At 37.2% G+C, this 22,516-nt stretch overlaps 1 protein-coding gene across 1 annotated transcript in view; it reads left to right on the top strand.

Annotated features, from left to right (window-relative positions):
• Nucleotides 1-22,516, top strand: part of LOC107656308 (transmembrane and TPR repeat-containing protein 1-like) — a 45,765-nt gene that overhangs the window by 21,534 nt on the left and 1,715 nt on the right. The window contains exons 5-19 of the mRNA XM_016444079.1: nucleotides 314-395; nucleotides 979-1,082; nucleotides 3,258-3,336; nucleotides 3,417-3,527; nucleotides 9,639-9,760; nucleotides 13,898-14,065; nucleotides 15,289-15,402; nucleotides 15,583-15,726; nucleotides 16,411-16,519; nucleotides 16,677-16,779; nucleotides 18,538-18,673; nucleotides 18,763-18,907; nucleotides 19,616-19,753; nucleotides 20,156-20,278; nucleotides 22,121-22,198. Coding sequence (XP_016299565.1) covers nucleotides 314-395; nucleotides 979-1,082; nucleotides 3,258-3,336; nucleotides 3,417-3,527; nucleotides 9,639-9,760; nucleotides 13,898-14,065; nucleotides 15,289-15,402; nucleotides 15,583-15,726; nucleotides 16,411-16,519; nucleotides 16,677-16,779; nucleotides 18,538-18,673; nucleotides 18,763-18,907; nucleotides 19,616-19,753; nucleotides 20,156-20,278; nucleotides 22,121-22,198 — 1,756 coding nt within the window. The remainder of the gene's footprint in view (nucleotides 1-313; nucleotides 396-978; nucleotides 1,083-3,257; nucleotides 3,337-3,416; nucleotides 3,528-9,638; nucleotides 9,761-13,897; nucleotides 14,066-15,288; nucleotides 15,403-15,582; nucleotides 15,727-16,410; nucleotides 16,520-16,676; nucleotides 16,780-18,537; nucleotides 18,674-18,762; nucleotides 18,908-19,615; nucleotides 19,754-20,155; nucleotides 20,279-22,120; nucleotides 22,199-22,516) is intronic.

The following is a 22,516-nucleotide window of genomic DNA, read 5'->3' as shown; positions in this document are numbered from 1 at the left end:
ATTGAAATTCACTGTACATCACAGCACTCTCAAAGAAGGATGATGCCATTCCAGTTTAGAGTGGCATTTTAAAGTATTTTAAAGAGGACTGTGAGAGTGTTTGTGTGTGTGTGTTTTCACTTGTTTTCTTGCTGCTCTGTTTTCCAAGATGGAGAGGTAATTAATTGAAAGCAGCAGTAAACAGATTAATATACCCGTAAAGTAATTCGCTGATGGTTTGATTAAGTCAGTAATTAATGAAAATGAGTTAATCAGCTGATTGAGTTATGGAGTCGTTAAACGACTGTCACATCTGGTTATGCTTTTGTTCCAGGCACCTGTCGCACTCCAGGTTGAAGGAGCTCGTCAGGATTTCCATCCCATTCATCAAACGCGCTTGCGTCATCTCGTTACATGTAAGTAGTTATGTTTTACTGCCAAATGGCACAATGCTTCCTTTGGCAAGGCACCTTCTGAATTTAGTTGTTATTCCTTAGACTGTGCTTTGACTTAGTGCTTAAAGATCTGGGCTGGATTATACTTTCAAAGTTTTTGTGGCTTTTAGTTCATGTCTGTTAGCTTTGAGCTCATCTATATGCTAGCAACCAACTAAAAGCTGGCAGATATGTGCATTTACAATTCACTGTTTTTCTCTTCCAGGAAAATTAACCAAAAATAAATAAATAAATAACCCTAACCATGTCCAATTTAAAAAGTGCTCTTTAAGCATACTTTTTCATGTCCCTCCCCCCAATATTTTTAACAGGATATTTAGCAACCCAGTTACATTAACAGGTTATATCTTATTTTTTAATTATTTGAGATATTTTATATAAAATATATATTTTATTATCTTATTGTTATTACATTATCTAATTTCATTTTTTTAATTACATTTAAATCAGCACTGGCTTTTCTATCACATTTGCGTGAACCCCATGACCTCATCTGTTCACTTGTAGCAATTTTTAGAAAGTTTTTTACTGTGTTTTGCTGCAGGTTACTGTCATCATGTCTTTCCGTTTATGGTTGATGGGTGGATCCATGCCGCTGTTCTCAGAGCAAGACAATCCAGCATCCTTCTCTCTATATCTGCTCACCAGGTCGGCCTGGCTGTCATCCCTCACACATCTTTATTTTAAAAGAGTTAACAGAGAAATATGTTCTCATTCACTGAAGACCAGTGCTGAGGAAAGTTACTTTTAAAAGTCATGGATTACAATATTGCGTTACTCCATAAAAGTAACTAAAAGTAACCAATTGCGTTACTTTTTATGGAAAGTAATGCATTGCGTTACTTTTTGTCACCTGAGCCGGGCTTGCTGTTTTGTTTTTTAATAACAAAAAAGATACATTTTTGGCAACTGTAAAAGCCCTTTTGCACCAAAAGTGAAATTAATAAACCTCAGGCTGAAGGAAGTACCTCTGCACCTCACTCCCAATCAACACAGTGACAGGAGAGGTATCAGGGAATAAATGGGAAAACAAAGTTGTGGTACTTATTTGAAAAGAATTACTCCGATATTTCTTTGTAAATGTAAAAGTTTTACTAGTTACATGAAAAACGTAATCTGATTATGTAACTCGCATTACTTGTAATGTGGGGGTTTGGACTAAAATGCAATTTAAAACCAGTATGGGGTCTGATGTAGTTTGGAACGTACACAAAAGCAGGAAAACCTTGACATTTCCTCCCATCCATAAATAACAGAAAGAGAAAACTGTTCTTTTACTCATATTTCTTAAAATACCCATGTTATGACCTATTTGGGATTACATTTTACATAAGTCAGGAGGAAACTATCCAAAACACAACTTTTTTAACCCTCATGTTGTGTTCTTGTTGTTTTGACCCGGAGAGGATTTTCTTCCTCCTGAAAATACTAATTAATGTTATCACATTGGACTAAAACTTAATGACTTTGCTCACACAGGGTGACCAGCCTAGAAAAAATTGGGTAACACTTTAGTATAGGGACCAATTCTCACTATTAATTAATTACTTGCTTATTAGCATGCCTATTATTATCTTATTGACTGTTTATTAGTACATATAAAGCACATATTCTGCATGACCATCTATATCCATAATCCTACCCAATACCTAAATTTAACAATGACCTTACTATTAATAAGCAGCAAATTAGGAGATTATTGAGGCAAAAATCATAGACAATGGTTTGTTAGTAGCGGGAATTGGATCTTAAAATAAAGTGTGACCAAAAATTGCTTATAAATTTCTCGTTTTGCTAAATTATTACCAAATATTTGGAATTGTTAGCTCATAGGCCTCATTGATCTGAGCTTATGCACCTCCGTTTTTGAGTGAAAAAAGCATTATTTGTGGATAATTGTGGATAAAAGCTGAGATGCATGAGCTCAGATCAATGAGGCCTATGATCAATCAGTTCCTAAAAGAAATACAAAACCAATAATATTGAATCCAAGTTTGAATCCAATATTAGGTGATAGTATTGTATTTATTATTATTATTATTTAGTCATTTAGCAGACGCTTTTATCCAAAGCGACTTACAAATGAGGACAATAAAAGCAGTCAAAACTAACAAAAGAGCAACAATATATAAGTGCAAATGACAAGTCTCAGTTAGCCTAACGCAGTACACGTAGCAAGGTGTATATATATATATATATATATATACACACACACACACACACATACATACATACATACATACATATACATACACTTATATATACATATATATATTATACACACACACAAAGAAAAACAAGTAGATAGAATAGAAAAAATAGAGAGCTAGTGTTTGTTTGTTTTTTAATAATAAAAAAAAAAGATAAATATAGATAAAGTAGAATTAAAATAGAAAGTGCTACAGTTAGAGGGTCAAATAAAGGTGGAACAGATGTGTTTTTAGTCGTTTCTTGAAGATGGTTAAGGACTCAGCTGCTCGGACTAAGTTGGGCAGGTCATTCCACCAGGAGGGAACAGTTAATGAAAAAGTCTGTGAAAGTGATTTTGTGCCTCTTTGAGATGGCACAATAATACGCCGTTCACTTGCAGAACGCAAGCTTCTAGAGGGCACATAACTCTGAAGTAATGAATTTAGGTAAATGGGTGCAGAGCCAGTGGTGTATGATCATTGTATGATGAAAGATTTATAAGCAATTTTAAAAGGCTGGTCATTTTTTACAGGGAACACCAAATTAGGTAAAGGATTTCCAGCACAGCATTTATTAAATTTAGCTTTACGTTTATTAAATAATTTAACCAGGCGTTCTGTGCTATCTTTTTAGGTTTCTTACATATTGCTACCTGCTCGCCTTCAATGCCTGGCTCTTACTGGCTCCCATAGTGCTTTGCTACGACTGGCAGGTAAATGGCATCAACATTAACACACAGCAGTCCCGACATCTGAGTGAACGCTTGATGATTGCTTGAGTTGTGATTGACAGGTCGGCAGCATTCCTTTAGTGGAGTCTCTGTGGGATGGACGGAATATTGCTTCCCTGACTTTGGCTCTCGTCATGCTGGCGCTGAGCCTGAACTGTGTTACATGCTTACAGGTGAGCACACACACACATTTCCACATGTCAAGACAACCGCAGGAACCATGTCTCCGCAGACACGTTCTGTCATCATTTATGAAAAACATACACACAAATGTAGCTTTCTCGTTTTGACAAACATAAAAGCCTTCGCTCATGCTGTCTCACACCCCGCTGTTCTGGCGTTCTTCACTCACGTGCGCTCCCAGCGCAATTCTTCGCAACTCATCGCCATAGCAACCCGTGAAAAATAGCAGCGATTGTGTAAATTAGTGCAAACACTCACGTGAAGCAGATGTTTGCCGTGAGCTAATGCATGCATTCTTCTTGTGCATGAAGTGAGATGTTTTCTTTTTCTTATCAGAATATTCAGTACTTCAGACAGTTATTTCTGCTCATCCCTATCTTGCAGTTTTTGTGAGGTACATATGCTGACTGTGAAATTCTTCATATATCATTTTCATATGTGATTTTAGTATCAAAGACACTGGAAAAAATAGTCCCACACACTGCTTGCAAATCATTATTAGCACCATTTCAGTCAAAGAGCATATTCAGGCATTTTAAAACTTTTTCATTAGCCTCAAATACACCAATATTTTTAATTTGTTATGTGCTGGAAATAGTCGTAAGTTGACATAATGGGTGGTGTGTTCATGATACATGCAGGTTTGAATCTTTTGTTCTGTTTTTTGCTATTTTCTATGCAGCGAATGACCCAAAAAAGCCCATGAGTAAGAATAAACACTAAGTGCATTTAAGAACATAGCAAAGCATTCAAGGTTTCGAGACCTTGAGAGCTTCAGCCACCAATAAAACATTCACAGGCTTGTTTTGGAAAATATTCGAGAAACTGCAATAGAATGTCAAGGCTGTCTTTGTCAGGCCCCAGAATGCTCTTTTAGTTGTTTGCTGCTGTGTTGGCAGTGTCCTTGAAGGATCTTTTAAAAATGTTCACGTTTCGCCACTCCAGTCCTTGAGTTTGTGGAAAGAAAATAATTTTTAGAATGGCTGGTCCAACTCCACACAAAGAAACTAAGACAGAGGGGAAATGAAAGAGAAAGAGAGGGAATATTCCAGTCCCTGATCAGCAGATCTCATATCTGCTGACTGAATAATTCATAGTGTGTGTCTGAGACAAGCTGACAGACCAATGTCAGTAAACTGCCTGCTCCTTTTACTGAGGCGTGCAGATGTGTGCAAATGTTTAATATTGGAAAAAAAAACTGGTTTTCTCATTCCGTTTATAGAGACAACACTCTCAGATTTCAGAAATGATCCTCCAGTCCAAACTTGTTCTGTATACACTGAGGTCAAAAGTCTGAGGCTGCATGGGATTTAAAAATCAACTGGCAGTTTTAGAATTTTGAACATTTTAAAATAAAGAAACATTAAAACAAAAGACATATTTAACATATTGATGTATTGTGCACTTTTTGTGAATAGCAGTGTGGTTATTGTAAACTAAAACTATATAAACTAATTTAAATATTAAAGCTAATTCAATATATTAATAAATACTAAAATCGTATATAAATAATACTAATAATAATTAGTAATCATTTAATAATTTAATAATAGTAATAATTTATCAAGCAAATCACATGTTCTTGCTTTTATTGAAGCTCTTTGAATCATACTCAAACCATGCTATCAAAATGTACAAATTTTCACTCAAAGAAAGGAACTGAAGGACCGAAAAAAAGCCAAGGTGGAAGGGAATAAAGGAAGGAGGGGAAGAAGCAGAATGAAAACGCAGAGCTGAGCGAGACGTGTTAAAGGCACAATATGTAATTTTCACCGCTAGAGGGCGCGTATTCAAAATAAACAAAGAGGCAAAGGCGTAGTTTGATGACGCCGTGACTGAGTGTGGAATCATGGGAGTTGTCGTCTGCGCTAAAAACTGGCCGACCAATGAGATTGGCGCTTTTGTTCACGTGCCTGGAGCTGCTGAAGTTACAGTAAAACATGACTTGGTGGCGCTCAAGCACAAAACGGTCTTGCCGAGCACACATTGATACCTAATGACGAAGAGGAAGTAAGTAGACCAAAGAAGATGCATCGAGGCAAGATGTGTTGCAAATTAGCTTCGGCTACAAGCACTATGCATGGGATGATTGTTTTCTCATTTTCATCTATGTTTATTGTATCTGTCCTCAACAAATAAAACAATAAATAAAATAAATAAAGATGAATGTAGAGCTGCTGGTCTCATTGGTGTCTGAACACAAAGGGCTTTATGACAAACGCGACAGCGACTACAAAAATCGCGATAAGAGGGAGTTGTTATGGAGAGGAATTGCAGATCAAATAGGATTCGATGTGTACCGGTGTATTTCTGTTTTTCATTAAGCGCCATCTAATGTCAGGGATTGAATTTGCACGTTCACTCGGCTCATCGCCTGCGAAAATCGCTTGGGTATGAACACAAAAGACGCGTCGAAAAACGTTGGCGATAAGCGCGCACGATAATCGTCCCGGTGTGTAGGTAGTTTGGCCCAGTGACATTTTGGGACGGACTGCGGATGACCTCTGTTTGTGCATGACAACAGATGGCAACTCGCGAAAAGGATAATGCCAAAGCTATCATCATTCTCATGACCCAACTTTAGCCCTCTAATAATTCCCAGAAAAACATAAGCTTGTAGGATCTGTGTATATGAGTGTTGTCTGGTTTTGTGTCTCTCTCTGTCTGTGTTTGCATTGCTTTAATTTTCTGTTTGTATTGATGGACAAATGGAAATCAAATGGATTTTCTATACGTAGTTGCACAAATACATAGATAGATAGATAGATAGATAGATATTAATTTATAATTTGATAAAACATAACATTTTAACTAACACTATTTAGAATTTTATGAAACAATAAAAAACTTAAATGCAAATTAGAAATGTAACTGAAGTAAAAAGTTGAAGCTGAAGTACTAAAATTACTAAAAAAAAAAAAAAAGCTAAATGAATAACTGAATAAATGAATAACTGAACATTTAAAAATAAAAGCGATTCAAAATATTAATAAATACTATAAATACTAGTTTTGTGTGTGTGTGTGTGTATATATATATATATATATATATATATATAAATGATACTACAAAATATATATGATCAGAAAAAAAAATTATATCATGCCTTGCTATGCGACTTGCCAACTTGGTTGGGGTCATCTGAGGTGATATAAACCAGGCAACTAGTAATCTCTGTTTTGCACTTTTGAACCTAAACAACAACCTATTTGACACCAGAAACTAGAGCTTATAATGCATAGTTTCCCCTGTCACTGAAATATTCCCATAGTCACAGGGCCAGTTCTTGGCCACGCCTTCATCATGCGCATCTTTTGGCAGCCTTCCCCCGATCAGCTGTGTGCCAACGATTCACCCTAATGACTTTCCAATCTGTCTCCTCGGGAATGTTTACTAGGCTAATTATCTCATGCAAAACACACACAAATACACACACAGGCCTGAGAGCAAGTCGATAGTACTGATTTGTGGCCGTGAATGTTATCAGCACATTTTTATACAAGCCCTTGTTCATTTCTTGACACAGTCATTGCATGTCTGCTCATTTGTTGATGAATCTGAAGTTAATTAATGTTTCTGATGGACTGGAAGGCAGAAATCAATATTAAAACATTCATATTCTATCTGTGGATATGAGAGTGAGACTCCAGACAATTGCTTCGGTTTTATTATTTATTTTTTATCAGCATATCGGCCTATTGAAAGTAAACCGAGCGTGATACAGTTATGATTTCATCCCCCCCAACCTCTCTTGTTCTAGCTTAGATTTCATAACCAATTCATATCTTTGTATCGACCCTTTATTCCTCAGCTGTCATATTTAATGAACTTATACATCAGTTGAAACAATGCTAGCTCATATTTCAAGGATACACACTCAAATAGCAGTAATAAAGATATGGGAGCTCTATAGCAGTGTAGAAAAGCCTTAGTAGTGCAAATATTGCCCAGAGTCAGTAAAAATATGTCAAGTGTGCTTATGTGTGTGTGTTGTGTATGTTTGTGTTTGTTTCATTTCTGTTCATTTCACCCAGAATACCATAGCAATGCAGTTAAACACACAGAAAAACATCACAACCTCATAGTAACGTCCTAATAACCTCATAGCGACACAGTTAAAAACCACTCAGAATACGATAGAAAACGCATGCAAAATACAAAAAACACCAACATATTATGAAAACATCTTCATCAGTTTAACAACATATGCACACAACACAACCAAAAACAGAAACACACTACAGATACTCACAACGCAACCAAATACAGAAACGCACTACAAATACAAATGTATTTGGTTGCGTTGTGAGTAATTACAGCACGTTTCTGTATTCTGTTTGCGTTGTATTTGCAGCCCATTTCTGTATTTGGGAGTATTTGCTGCATGTTTCTGTATTTGGTTGCATTGAATATTTGCAGCATGTTTCTGTATTTGGTTGCATTGTGAGTATTTGCAGCATGTTTCTGTATTTGTTTGCGTTGTGTGTATTTGTGGCACGTTTCTGTATTTGTTTGTGTTTTGAGTATTTGCAGTGCATTTCTGTATTTGTTTGTGTTTTGAGTATTTGTAGCACGTTTCTGTATTTGTTTGTGTTTTGAGTATTTGCAGTGCATTTCTGTATTTGTGTTTTGAGTATTTGTAGTGTGTTTCTGTATTTGTTTGCGTTTTGAGTATTTGCAGCACATTTCTGTATTTGTTTGTGTTTTGAGTATTTGCAGTGCATTTCTGTATTTGTTTGTGTTTTGAGTATTTGCAGCCCATTTCTGTATTTGGTTGTATTGTGATTACTTGCAGCCTGTTTCTGTATTTGTTTGCGTTGTGAGTATTTGCAGAGCATTTCTGTATTTGGTTGTGAGTATTTGCAGCGTGTTTCTGAATGTTTGTTGTGAGTATGTTCAGTGTGTTTCTGTATTTGTTTGCATTGTGTGTATTTGTAGCACATTTCTGTATTTGGTTGTTGTGAGTATTTGCAGTGTGTTTCTTTATTTGTTTGCGTTTTGAGTATTTGCAGTGCATTTCTGTATTTGTTTGTGTTTTGAGTATTTGCAGCCCATTTCTGTATTTGGTTGTATTGTGATTACTTGCAGCCTGTTTCTGTATTTGTTTGCGTTGTGAGTATTTGCAGAGCATTTCTGTATTTGGTTGTGAGTATTTGCAGCGTGTTTCTGAATGTTTGTTGTGAGTATGTTCAGTGTGTTTCTGTATTTGTTTGCATTGTGTGTATTTGTAGCACATTTCTGTATTTGGTTGTTGTGAGTATTTGCAGTGTGTTTCTTTATTTGTTTGCGTTTTGAGTATTTGCAGTGCGTTTCTGTATTTGTTTGTGTTGTGTGTATTTGCAGCGTGTTTCTGTATTTGTTTGCATTAGGGCTGCACGATTAATCGCATGCGATATTTAACGCGCATCTTGTCAGAAAGCCGGTTCTGTAATCAGCGGTAAATCTCCATCACCTGCGGGCTTTCACATTGAGCAGCATTAACTACACAGAGCCGTTGTTCACTGACAGTTGCGCAAAACCACGTTCATATTCGCGCGATTTTTTGCGCAGCTCCTCAGTGAACAACGGCTCTGTGTAGTTAATGCTGCTCAGTGTGAAAGCCCGCAGGTGATGGACCGCTGATTTACAGAACCGCTGATTACAGAGCCGTCTTTACTGACAAGATGCGCGTTAAATATCGCATGCGATTAATCGTGCAGCCCTAGTTTGCATTGTGAGTATTTGCAGTGTTTCTGTATTTGTTTGCGTTGTGTGTATTTGTAGCACGTTTCTGTATTTGGTTGTTGTGAGTATTTGCAGCGCGTTTCTGTATTTGGTTGCATTGTGAGTATTTGCTGGTACAAAGTATTTGCATTGTGATAATTTGATGATGTTTTTTTTTTATTTGCATGTGTTTTGTTCAGTTGCAGTGTGTGAGCTCTCTTGGCCACTGTAAAAAAAACACTCTTAAGTACCATAGCAACACCCTAGCAACAAAATAACATTGTGGCTGCGAATTTTGCATAGACAAGCTCCACTGACATTGTCTGCAGGAAATGTAGAAAATGTTTGGTTTCTCTCTCCATCTGTCTTAGTTTTTCTCCATCTCTCTCTTTGTGTAGAAGATGAAAGGGAAGGAGGTGTTGGTGGGCTTGCTGTTCCTGATCTTTCCCTTCATCCCAGCCAGTAATCTGTTCTTCCGCGTGGGATTTGTGGTGGCAGAAAGAGTTCTCTACATGCCCAGGTTTGTGTGGATGTGTATTGTGCGGATGTGCCTGTAAAAATATATTGTGACGGCCTGAGAAAATGTAATTTCTTGCTTTCTAAAGCATTACAAATTCAACCTCCATTTTTCTCTCCCTCGTTCTCCTTCATCCTGCTGTAGGGATCACACACCACTGATAACAGTACATAATCTTGAACCCTGCTTCCCATAATGCACCACTGATCTGTTATAAATGTGTGTGTGTGTGTGTGTGTGTGTGTGTGTGTATTTATGCTAACTGTCCAGATTAAACAGAAACTTGAACAATGAGGTGAGGTGAGGTATTTTAGTAATCTTATTAGCTCTGAGTGTTGCGGTGACCCGACATACACACACATAAATACAAGTATACAAAGCATTACATCCCTGAGTATACTTAGTTATGAGTAATGAGCGGTTTGTGTTCAGTGAGTTTAATGGTGTTAGGATCAGATGGGCACTTATCTTGGCATTTAGGCGGTACTTCTCTATGCATGCTGGGTAAATATACGTAGCACTGTCTTTGTTAGTGCTAACAGCAATAGTAGTCAGACACATGAGGGCGGAACTGTGGCTCAGAGGCCAAACCATATATACACACATGCAGCCACACACATATCAGCGAAAAGCTATGAGAGGAATGTGAGTTGCTCTCAGACTCTGATTCACTTTAGTTGTGTCTATGGAGCAAAAATATAAGGGGAACATCGCTGTTACTATTGCTTGTACTTGGTGAAACGCACAAAAATGTCATTTTACCTCATATTTAACTGTTTTTTGCACAAAGAAAATTATTATTTTATTTTAGGTTCATTGACTTTAATTTCATGACAATTAAAGGAAGAGTTTGCCCATAAATGAACATTTGCTAAACATTTACTCACCCTCAGGTGTTTCTTCATCTGAATAGTGATGTGACATGTGACATGTGGTCAAGTATGGTGACCCATGCTCGGAATTAGTGCTCTGCATTTACCCATCCAAAGTGCACACACACAGCAGTGAACACACACAAACCGTGAACACACACCCGGAGCAGTGGGCAGCCATTTATGCTGCGGCGCCCGGGGAGCAGTTGGGGGTTCGGTGCCTTGCTCAAGGGCACCTCAGTCGTGGTATTGAAGGTGGGAGAGAGCGCTGTACATTCCCCCCCCCCACCTACAATCCCTGCCGGTACGAGACTCGAACCCACAACCTTTGGGTTATGAGTCCGACTCTCTAACCATTAGGCCACGACTTCCCCCCCGAATAGATTTGGAGAAATGTAGCATTACATCACTTGCTCAATGGATCCTCTGCAGTGAATGGGTGCCGTCAGAATGAGAGTCCAAACAGCTGATAAAAGCATCACAGTAATCCACAATTAATCCACACGTCTCCAGTCCGTCAATTAACATCTTATGACGTGAAAAGCTGCATGTTTTTACGAAACAAATCCATCATTAAGACATTTTAACTTTAAAAGAGGGAAAATGGCTTTGAAAAATGTTGCATTGCAAAATAATAATAATAATAATTTCTGTATAAAATATATTTTTCTTCTTGCAAAATAAATACTCTAAGCATTAAGTAGTAAACTTAGTTGAATTAGTTTACTTAGCCAAGTACTAAAATTTGTCCTGAATTTTATGCTGACTTTGGTCAAATATGCAAAACAATCCTATAGACTTATATAGAAGGAAGTATCTAAAAACCATATCTAGAGACCAACATATCATAGAGCATAGCAATACTAAATACATCGCATATTTTATCAACCAAAAAAACAATGCCTTAGCATTGTGGATGCAAGTTTTGCATGGGCAAGCACACTCGCATTTTCTTCAGTAAAACTCTTGTTCAATTGATGTGTCTTCAAAACAGAATTACAAGATGTAAGGCCCACACACTTGGCCCAAGGAAGGTATCCAGTAGTGGATGAAGGTTTCTTGCGTGTTCGGTCTTTTCAGCGCGCAGAGTTATTCAATTTAGATTTAACTCAAATCTGACTCCATTTTATTATCTAATCTAACTCCATTTTAGTATGACTTCGAATTTAGGTTGAAAGGCAAATTGGTTGTTTGTTGGTCTCTAATTATTCTGACATTTGACTACAGAATCGCGCCGACCCTTTTGCTGCAATCCTTTAAATACACAACCAAGATAAAACATCCCCCAAATGGAGGCATGTACAAACAATTGGAATTTGCATTAACCCAGGTCCCAGACCTGGGTGGTTTGCACCTCAATGAGAACAGAAGGTAATTTGCATGGAATGACCCTCTACAGTAATCAAAGTATCTCTTAACGCTTAGGATCTGTATTATCTTTTAGTCTACGTTTGTAAGATTAAGACCATTGTACCACTCGCCCTGAGACTATTCAAATGACACCAAACATGACTGTAAATCTTATTTGCATTTATATAGTATATTATTGACCATTCTGAGTGAATCTAGTGGAGGGAGGAGATGAAAAGGCACTGATGCATATGTGAGAGAGGCGTTTCCTGCACCACCCCTCTGTGGGGTGTCTCGAAGATGCCCGTGTAAGTTTGTATTGTCTGTTTCTCAGGAGATCAAAGTATCTGAGTTTCTTTTATCCTTACACAAGACAAATTCATTTGATCTGTGAATATACCACACGTTTCAAAAGTGTGTGTGTGTGTGTGAAGCCGCAGGAGTCCTCATATGTTCTGTTTAAGAGGAGTGGGTGTTGACGGGGAAAGGGAGGTGTCACTTTCTGGAAAGCGAAGCAGAGAGACAAAGAAAGAAAATGAGATTGGAAGGATATTGAATCCAAATTAAGCCCCAGAAACAATTCAGCACTGAATAACAACAAAAAACATGAAACAGATATTCCCAAGGAATATGCTATTTGTTATAACTCACTTTTTCCTTCGACAGTCTTTTTCAACACTAGTGAGTAAGTAATATTCTCCGTGTGGGAGATTCATGTAATTGTTTTTGACTTGAGCTGATTTTGACCGTGTCAACAGTGTCTGAGAATAAACAGTGTGAGGTGTGGAATCGGATCGGCCCCTTTCCTGTGGCTAAAGGATTGAAGGGTGTTTTGTCCTTCTCATGGTTACCTTCAAATATGCGCTCAAGTCTACAAATATAATTCACAGATGTGTCTGATTCTGTGTTCGTACTTGCAATTTTAAACGCTTTTGTCTTGATGCCTACCTGGTGGATCATACCAGGGTTACAATAATTAGCAATAGTGTTCGATAATAATAGCCACTGGGAAAAAAATAAAACATTAAATCATTTTATAATTTATACAATAATCATTTCTGATATTTATACAATATTTTTTTCCTGTAATATATTTAGTAATTATGTTTTTGTAAAAGCTGATTCTTAAACTTTTACATTTCTTCTGTAATTTTGAATATTTACTTACTAATTGTGTATATATCTATGTATATATCTATCTAGAATGTATATGTCTAAAATATTTACATTATAAAAATGTCAAATATCTTACATTGTTATTTGTATATATAATTAAATTAATGCATAAATATTGTATTTATTATACATTTATTATGAAGTCGTTTTATTTAATTTTATTTAATAATTGCGATTTTTATTGTATCCATGTAAAATATGATTTGATTTAATTTTTTAATAATATTAGTCAATTTATGGGAATTCATGTAATTGTAATGATTTCTTTCCTGTGATTATTGTGGTGAACAATCACTCCTACCCTTTACCTTTTAGTTTTAAATGTCATTGCATATTTTGTCATTCAGCATTTGTGCTACACACATGAATGATATTTTAGATACTTTCAAGATTTCTATGGTTTTTGACATAAGTCTTTTTTTTCAAGTCTCATTTTGAACATTTCATTAAAGTATTGCATAGACATAATATTTTTAAAGGGTATATTATTGCTATTTTTCATGAGAGTTAGCTGGTTCTTTAGCTGTCTGAAAATACATGAGAGAACATTAAATGCTGAAATGCATTAGCATCACAGTTGAAAATTTGCCATTTTCCACCCACAATACTCTCTACAGTACATTACCTGTGAAATATATATAAAGGTCTGTTCCAAAACTACTTTAATTCGTCCATCTATGCAGTGTTGCACAGATTACAAAGGATTTTTCCATAACAACACTCTCTTTGTGTGTCTGTCCAGTATGGGTTACTGTGTTCTGGTGGTGCACGGGCTGAACAGACTGAATTCAGTGGTCAGTCGGTGGGGAGCGGCTGCACTAACTGTGTCCATGCTGGTTGTCCTCCTCCTCTTCTCCTGGAAGACCATCCAACAGAATGAGATCTGGCTCTCCAGAGAAGCCCTGTTCAGGTGTGTGAATGTGCAGATTCACTTTCTGCTTGGAAGATCCAGAATAAACCAGTTTAAGATGAAGGCTGGGTTTTGCAACACAGTAGCTAGGTTTCTAGCTAGTCAAATCTGGTTTAGGTGATTGACTAGCTGGATTATCACCTGCAGAGGAGCTATTAGACTATCTTGATCTAGCTGGTAGATAATCTCAAGACAGTTAATGACCAACCAGAAACCATCTAACATGCTCCAGCTGTCAATTTAAGCTGATTTTCCAGAATGCTTGGCCAAGAGTTTCTGTTTTATCAGATTTTATGTGCCATTTCTTGTGTTTTATCTGTTATTTTTCTGTGTTATTTTACACACACACACATATACTGTATACAGTATATATACAGTATGTGTGTGTGTAATTTATATTCATTTTTATTTCAGTTTTAGTTTATTTTAGCACATCAAGTTAAGCTGAATGAAAATGAGAAATTGTAATTAAAATTTAAGGTTTTTAATGTATTTTTTATTTTAATTTATTTCAGGTAACAAATGTTTTTTTTAATACAGTTTTAGTTAACTATAATAACCATGGTTATTTTTTAAGTTTTTTAAAGTAATTAGCATGAAGCTTTCCATTTATTACATGTTTTGCATTTTTATATGCTTACATTTATATACATTTATATGCTTATGTGGATGGTTGACAAAATATTTTTTTTAAGTAATGCATGTAATGTTAACTTTTGCACAATAATTTAGTACTGATTGAAAAATGTTTCCTATAGATATTGTAATGGTCATAGACTTTTAGTTTGTTTTTCCCTGTTCCTGTTTTGTTTCTTGACCTAGTTTTCCATGCTCCCTTGATTCGTTCATTCTGTTCACCTGTGTTCATTAATCATCTCATTAGTTCCCTTATTTAGTTTCTGTATAAGTTCTTCCTGTTCTATTCAGTTCTTGGCCGGTTATTGTGAATTTTTGATATTAGATGTTGGTTGTGTTGCATTTTCCCTGAGTTTCTCCAGTGTTTCTTCTGTGGATTTATTAAATTTTATGTAGTTTTAGTTTTAATTAACTATAATAACCCTGGTTATTTTTAGTTTTTTTTTTTTTTTTTTTACATTTTTAATGTGATTAACCATGAAGTTTTGCATTCTTTGGATTTTCATCCTTTCAAACTGTAAATACGAAATGTGTTTTCTTTCTCTGTGCCTTCTGGGTCCTGATCTATTTTCTTCCTCGTCCGTCAGGTCTGGCATTCAGACTTTACCTCACAATGCTAAAGTTCATTACAACTATGCCAACTTCCTGAAGGACAGGGGACGAAACCAAGAAGCCATTTACCACTATAAAACAGCCCTCAGGTAAGTGTGTGTGTATGTGGGCATGAGAGCAATTTGACACTGAATGGTTTTTCTGCTGAAGGAATCATTTCCAATTTCCAAAATACACCTTAATACCCCAGTTTCCTTCATACTTTTAATTAAGAATCAGTGCTTTCATTGACTATGTTAATCCGTAAATTGCCTGTGTGTTTTGTATAGACTGTACCCTCGGCATGCCAGTGCTCTGAATAATCTGGGCACCCTGACTCACCAGACTGAGGAGGCTGAAGTTTATTACAGGAGAGCGCTGAATATTAACCCTCATCACAACAGAGCTCTCTTCAACCTGGGCAACCTTCTGAAGTAAATACATAAATTCATGACCTTCTGAAGTAACAAATTGGTAACCCTCTGAAGTAAATACTATGGACACCCGTTTCTGCCACTGAATAAAAAATACAAAGGTAATTTTCTCGCAATTCTGATTTTTTTTTCTCAGCGAATTATATATGCGGGATATAAACTCTTTTTTCTCAGTTATATCTCACAATTCTGGCTTCTTACAATTGCAAGTATACCTCACAATTCTGACTTTATAACTCGCAATTGCTTGTTATAAAGTCAGAATTCCAAGGTATAAATTCACAGTTCTGAGAAAAACGTCAGAATTGTGAGATGTAAACTCATAATTGTGAGAAAAAAGTAAGAATTGTGAGCAAAAAACTTGCAACTACCTTTTTTATTTTTATTCAGTGGCGGAAACAAGCTTCCATCAAATACACAAACTGGTAACCTTCTGAAGTAAATACGCAAACGCTATTGCAATATTACTTGTGTCCGAAATCTGAGAATGCTGCATTTGTATACCGTATGCCAAGGTTGGAAGACACCCAGACACATCCGAATGGTGGATAGGATAAAAATAGTGTTTGATGTTGTGGTTCACAGAAGTAATTTTATGTTTTTTGTGCTGCTGCCTTCAGTTTCGGACACAGCCACTGTGTCTGTGCATATGAGGAAGAGGATGATGGTGTTATTGTTTTGCAGGTCTCAGGGGAAGGAGGAAGAGGCGGAGAGAATGTTGAAGGAATCTATTCATTTCGGTCCCCATTTTGCTGATGCCTACTCCAGCCTCGCCTCTCTATACGCTGACCAGGTCTTGCTCTCTGTCATTTGTTCTCGTTTTAGTAAATGAGGCACATACAAAGTGATCTTTTTGGTCTGTTTTTTGGGGGGGTTTTTTTTGCAATATCTTATAAAGGCCATGTTTTTTGTAAAAGGATTACTTATTTTTTCCCCTGGATTTTGTGTAGGGACATTCAAAAGAAGCAAATAAAATTTATACCAAGGGTATTGAGAACTGCCCCGACAGTTCTGACCTCCATAACAACTACGGCGTGTTCCTGGTGGACACAGGTAAGAAACTTCTAGAACTCTTTAAACTAGATCAACTCTGCCACGATGCTAGGGTCTTTAAATGGTTGCCAGGGCATTGCACACGTTATATTTGGTTGATTCATTGTTGCAATGCATTTGCTAGGGTGTTCTAGGTGGTTGCCAGGGCCTTATGCAGTAGCTAAGAAGCTCTGTGTGGTTGCTAAGGTGTTCTGGGTGGTTGTCAGGGTGTTATTATGCAGTTGCTGAGGTGTTTTATGTGGTTGGTTCCATGTTGCTAGGGTGTTCTAGGTGGTTGCCTGGGCCTTATGCAGTAGCTAAGATGTTCCAGGTGGTTGCTAGGGTGTTGGTTGGTTTGTGGTTGCTAAGATGCTTTATGTAATTGGTTTCACATTGCTGTGTGGTTGCTAGGGTGTTCTTGGCGGTTGTTAGGGCCTTATGTGGTAACAAAGATGAATGAATGATACATTTATATAGCGCTTTATTGTGTATTGCTGTACACCCAAAGTGCTTTACAATCATATAGGGGGGTCTCTCCTCACATGGGATTTTTAATGACCACAGAGAGTCAGGACCTCGGTTTAATTTCTCATCCGAAGGACGGTGATTTTTGACAGTATGGTGTCCCCATCACTATACTGGGGCGTTAGGACCCACACAGACCACAGGGTGAGCACCCCCTGCTGACCTCACTAACACCTCTTCCAACAGCAACCTAGTTTTCCCATGAGGTTGAGACTGACCAGGCTCAACCCTGCTTAGCTTCAGTGGGCAACCAGTCTTGGGCTGCAGGGTGATATGGCTGTGCCTGTTCTGATGTTCTGCTGAGGTTTTTTTATGTGTTGTTTCGTTCCATGTTGCTATGTGGTTGCTAGGGTGTTGGTATGCAGTTGCTAAGGTGATCTATGTGGTTGGTTCATTCCATGTTGCTATGTGGTTGCTAGGGGGTTGGTATGCATTTGCTAAGGTGTTCTATGTGATTGATTCCACATTGCTATGTGGTTGCTAGGGTGTTCTGGGTGGTTGCCAGGGCCAAATTGCTATGTGGTTGCTTGGATGTGATATGTGGTTGCTAGGGTGTTGGTATTTGCTTGACTCCATATTGCTGTGCAGTTGCTAGGGTATTTTGGATATTTGCTAGAGCGTTAGTATGCAGCTGCTAAGGTGTGCTATATGGTTGGTTCTATGTTACTATATGGATTCTAGTGTGTTCTGGAGGTTACTAGGGCATTTACTAAGGTGTTTTATATGCTTGGTTAGTTTCACTTTGCTATGTGGTTGCTAGGGTACTTTGGGTAGTTTTCAGGTTATTGATTGCAGTTGCTAAGATGTTTAAAGTGGTTAATAGGGTATTGGTATGCAGTTGCTAAGATGTTTTAGGTGGTTGCCAGGGAATTTTGTGCAGTTGCTGTGGTGTTCTAGGTGGTTGCTAGGGTGTTAGTATGCATTTGTTAAGGTGTTCTATGTGCTTGGTTCCACATTGCTATGTGGTTGCTAGGGTGCTCCGAGCAGTTCCCATTGGTATGCAGTTTTTAAGATATTCCTATGTTGTTGCTAGGATGTTTTAGATGGTTGCTAAGGTCCTCTGGACATTTACCAGGGTTTTTGTGTTCATTTACTCGGATATTCTGAGTGGTTTCAGTGCATTGTTTCATGGTTTTTAAAGTGGTTGCCAGGTCATTGCTAGATGATTGTTAGGGTGTTACTATCTCAAATCTCTAGTGCTTCATATCAACCACATAATTATACACAACCTATATATTACCTGTCTCTGTTTAGGTCATGGAGATCGTGCAGCCTTTCATTACCAGGAAGCGGTGCGTCTCAAGCCATCTCACTATGTTGCCATGGTGAACCTGGGTCGTCTTCTTCGCTCGTCCAATGACAATAAAGAGGCGGAGCTATGGTACAAAAGGTAAGATGAGATCAAATGATACCATTATCTAAACGGTGTATCCAGCTTGCACAACTGTAAACTAAATCACATGTGGGTGTGTCTCACAGGGCCCTGCAAGTGGTTCGTAAGGTGGATATCCTGACCCCTCTTGGGGCTTTATACTACAACACCGGTAGATATGAGGAGGCACTGGAGGTTTACAGAGAGGCGGCCACACTTCAGCCCGACAGCACTGATATCTGGCTCGCTCTGGTGAGATTATAGTCACTTATTGGGGTTGGAGCTAAACTCTTCAGGACACCGGCCCTCCAGGACCGAGTTTGGGCAGCCCTGTTTTAGCCTAAAAACATCCCACCATTTCCTTTCTCAATCTTTTTTCCAATCCAACCAGTTAGGTTTAGGTTTGATATTGTTTTAAAGGGATAGTTCACCCAAAAATGAAAATTTGCTGTTATTTTGCTCACCCTCAGCCCATCCAAGATGTAGGTGACTTTTTTTCTTGAGTAGAACAGTAAAGATTTTTAGCTGAAACTGGTCCTTGGTGATTCATAAAATGCAAGTCAGCGGCTTCTCGATTTTGAGAATAAAAAAAGCATATCATTTTATGAATCACCAAGGACCACGGTTTCAGCTGAAAATCTTCTTTACTGTTCTACTGAAGAAAAAACTCTACATCTTGCTGGCCTAAGGGTGAGTAAATTAACAGCAATTTTTCGTTTTTGGGTGAACTATCCCTTTAATTGTCAGCATTGGCACTGGTCTTTGTAAACGGTTTGCTTGGAGTGTTTCAAAGAGTAGAACGTCAGCTTAATTGAGTCTCCACAGACCCTTCAGTGTGATTCACATCACCGCCTTAAGAAACAGAGGCCGGGACCTCTCAGGTTCCTTTCTGGTCGCTCTTTCATTCGCTCTTTCCCTTTTTAACTCGTTTTGTCTCTTCCCATCTCGTTGTCTGCACAGGCTCAGGTTTTAGCCATGGCAGGTCACTCTGCGGAGGCCGAGAAAATGAACCTGGGCATCATTTCAAAGACCAGCAACTGCATTGAATGTTACCGTTTGTTGTCTGCCATCTACAGCAAACAAGGCAACCACACTGAGGTGCGTGTATGTGTCTTTGTGTGCATCAATTCATGCGCACTCCCTTTTATTACCCCGTATTGAAACGGAAAAAACACAAACACAAGGTTTTTTTTCATCTCATTTGGGGCAATGAATCAATTCATCCCGGATCGTAATTTTGCCCCTACCTAATTTCGCCACTGCATTCAGCAGTTCAAAGCACATTTTATTGAATCTCAGACTAGAATAAATTGCATATAATTTTGTTTTATTACTCATGCCTTTACTCATTACTTTGTTACTTCAGTTTAGCAGTTCTCTGCCTCAAAGAGAAATCTATATGCCTCCTGAGAGACGAAGAACCTCAGCAAGAAGAAGTTCAGCACTAGTTTTGAGCTTTGTGTGTGTGTGTGTGTGTGTGTGTGTGTGTGTGTGTTTCAGGCATTGGATGCATTGAAGACAGCACTGCAGCAGGAGCTGTCAGACCCTGCTGTGAAGGCAGAGCTGCACTTCTCCATGGGCAACCAGCTCAGAGAGATGAACGAGCTTGATCGAGCCTTCCAGGTAACTACATCTGCAGCTGTCAATGTGAGGGAAGAGCTCTTCAAGTATTCCCTTTCTTCACATTCTTGTTTACTATGTCTTAGCTTGCCTATAGACAGTTCACGGACCGATTGATGCATATCGCACACAAAAATTGCAAGAGCTTTACCCAGATGGAAAGCTCTAATTTGATTGTCTGGATTTATACAAAATCCAAGAGTAAAGATATACAGGTTTTTATCAGTCCTCTGAGAAGATTTGATGCTTATTTTGTTGTTTCGATTGATTTACTTTTTACCTTCTATTAAAAGCATTGTATTTTTCATAAAGAAGAAATATTTTCCATAAAGAAAATAAAGCTTTAACTTAGGACCATAAATATTTTTTACAACAATAAATTCTCAATAGCTTGTATTAAAAAAAAAAAATGAAATCCCATAAATGTAATGTGAAGGAAGAAAATAATGAAACATTATTTAAATATATCAGTATGAATAAAAAATTATAATATAATAATTATATTTTATTATTATTTAAATAAAATTAAATATACCATATTTAACAATTACTATGTAATATATCAAAATTAATATGTAAAGCACAATTGTAAAAATTGTATTGCATACAATTAGACTTTTCTTTAGTGAAATTATATCTTCAATTATATATAGTATATACTGAAAAAAAATGTTTTGGACACATTACTGCATTTTCATTACAATAAAATAATTAGTACAGTATTCATTTTACAATAATTAAATTTTATTTGAAAGATATGCAATTCATACAGACAATAACTTGTTCACTGTTATATAATATATTGTATTATGAGCATGTTTTCCTTTTATGAATTAAAAATTCATTTACATATTTTTGTGTGGTCAACGACAAAATCAAATACTAAGAATGTCGAAGAATGTGGCACTTTTTTTTTTCTTTGGTTTTTCTCAACTTAGATATTTGTTATCTTTGACTATTTTTTTACTGAATTTTACTGCATTAATCATTTTGAATTGAATGGCTACAGTGGAATGGTTCCTTTGACTGAAAACGTACCTTTAAAGCCTTTTCAGTGCAAATACATACATGTCAAGATATATATCAGTTTTGGTTTCAGGGTTATATCCATAACAATAAACATAAAAGACTGAGATTGGTTGTTTGACATGTAAATCAGGCCCCTTCCTGTTTAATTCTCGGTCAGAATAACCTGAAATATGGATCAGTTTTGCTGAAAGTCTGTCTACATGAGACTAAATGTTGGGTAATTGTGCTCTCTGCTGCTTGCTGCTTCTCTCACCTTCACACTGTTGCTTGCCAGTGCCCTGATACTGTCATCTCCAAATATAAACAGTCCAGACTTCATCTCGCGCTGGAAGCTTTGTCTTTAACCTCGGTGTTTCTTAACATTCTGGCTGCCTTAAGGGGACTAAGTTTCTTTGGCAGGATTTCTGATTAGCACGAGGACTGTTTTGGTTGCATTCTTCGATCCTGGACTCATTCCAGATCTCCCGCTAATATTTGGCCTGTAGTTCTACTTTTATTTAGACCACAAAAGGACAGACGAGAGCAGGCTGGTGTCAGGTTTACATAATTCTGCTATCCAGTTTAAAGCTCGGTTATAAAGCCCTGAACAAAAAGTTTTTTTGCGGTATTTCAACACCACATCTGCGGTAGAGCCAGACTGTTAAATGCGCCTCCAGTGCTTTTTTTAATCTTGAATGGATCGTGTTTCTTACATGGCCCAAAACTCTTATAAAAGGTTGAATCTCACTGGTGGTTTAATACTGTTGAATTCATCACTGGCTATATCTCATGCATATACCATATATAATATGTCATGTGTTGATCTAATGTTTCCAGAGCTACAAGCTTGCTGTTGAGCTCAAACCTGACCAATCACAAGCCTGGATGAATATGGGCGGCATTCAGCATATCAAGGTATGATGGCTGAGTTTTGAGGTCTGATGAAAACTGATAAGAAATTTCACCACAAAATTAAAAGGAAAAATATATTTTGCATAAGGAAAGAAATCGAAGGTTTTGGTTAGGATAAATAACTGACATTATTTTCAAGATAATATATTCTCAGTAGCTTGTAAACAAATTCCTTTTACTGTAATGTGAAGGAAAACATAATGATACATTATATAAATATATATTAATACAGGATCATAAATAATTGTGACATTATTTTTGTGATAATTTGTTCTCCGTAGCTTGTATAATAAATTCCTATTACTGTAATGTGAAGGAACA

The sequence above is a fragment of the Sinocyclocheilus anshuiensis genome, unplaced genomic scaffold, assembly GCF_001515605.1.
Source record: "Sinocyclocheilus anshuiensis isolate Anshui unplaced genomic scaffold, SAMN03320099.WGS_v1.1 scaffold183, whole genome shotgun sequence".
In the NCBI taxonomy this organism is placed as follows: domain Eukaryota; kingdom Metazoa; phylum Chordata; class Actinopteri; order Cypriniformes; family Cyprinidae; genus Sinocyclocheilus; species Sinocyclocheilus anshuiensis.
This window is presented reverse-complemented; position numbering and strand designations above follow the sequence as displayed.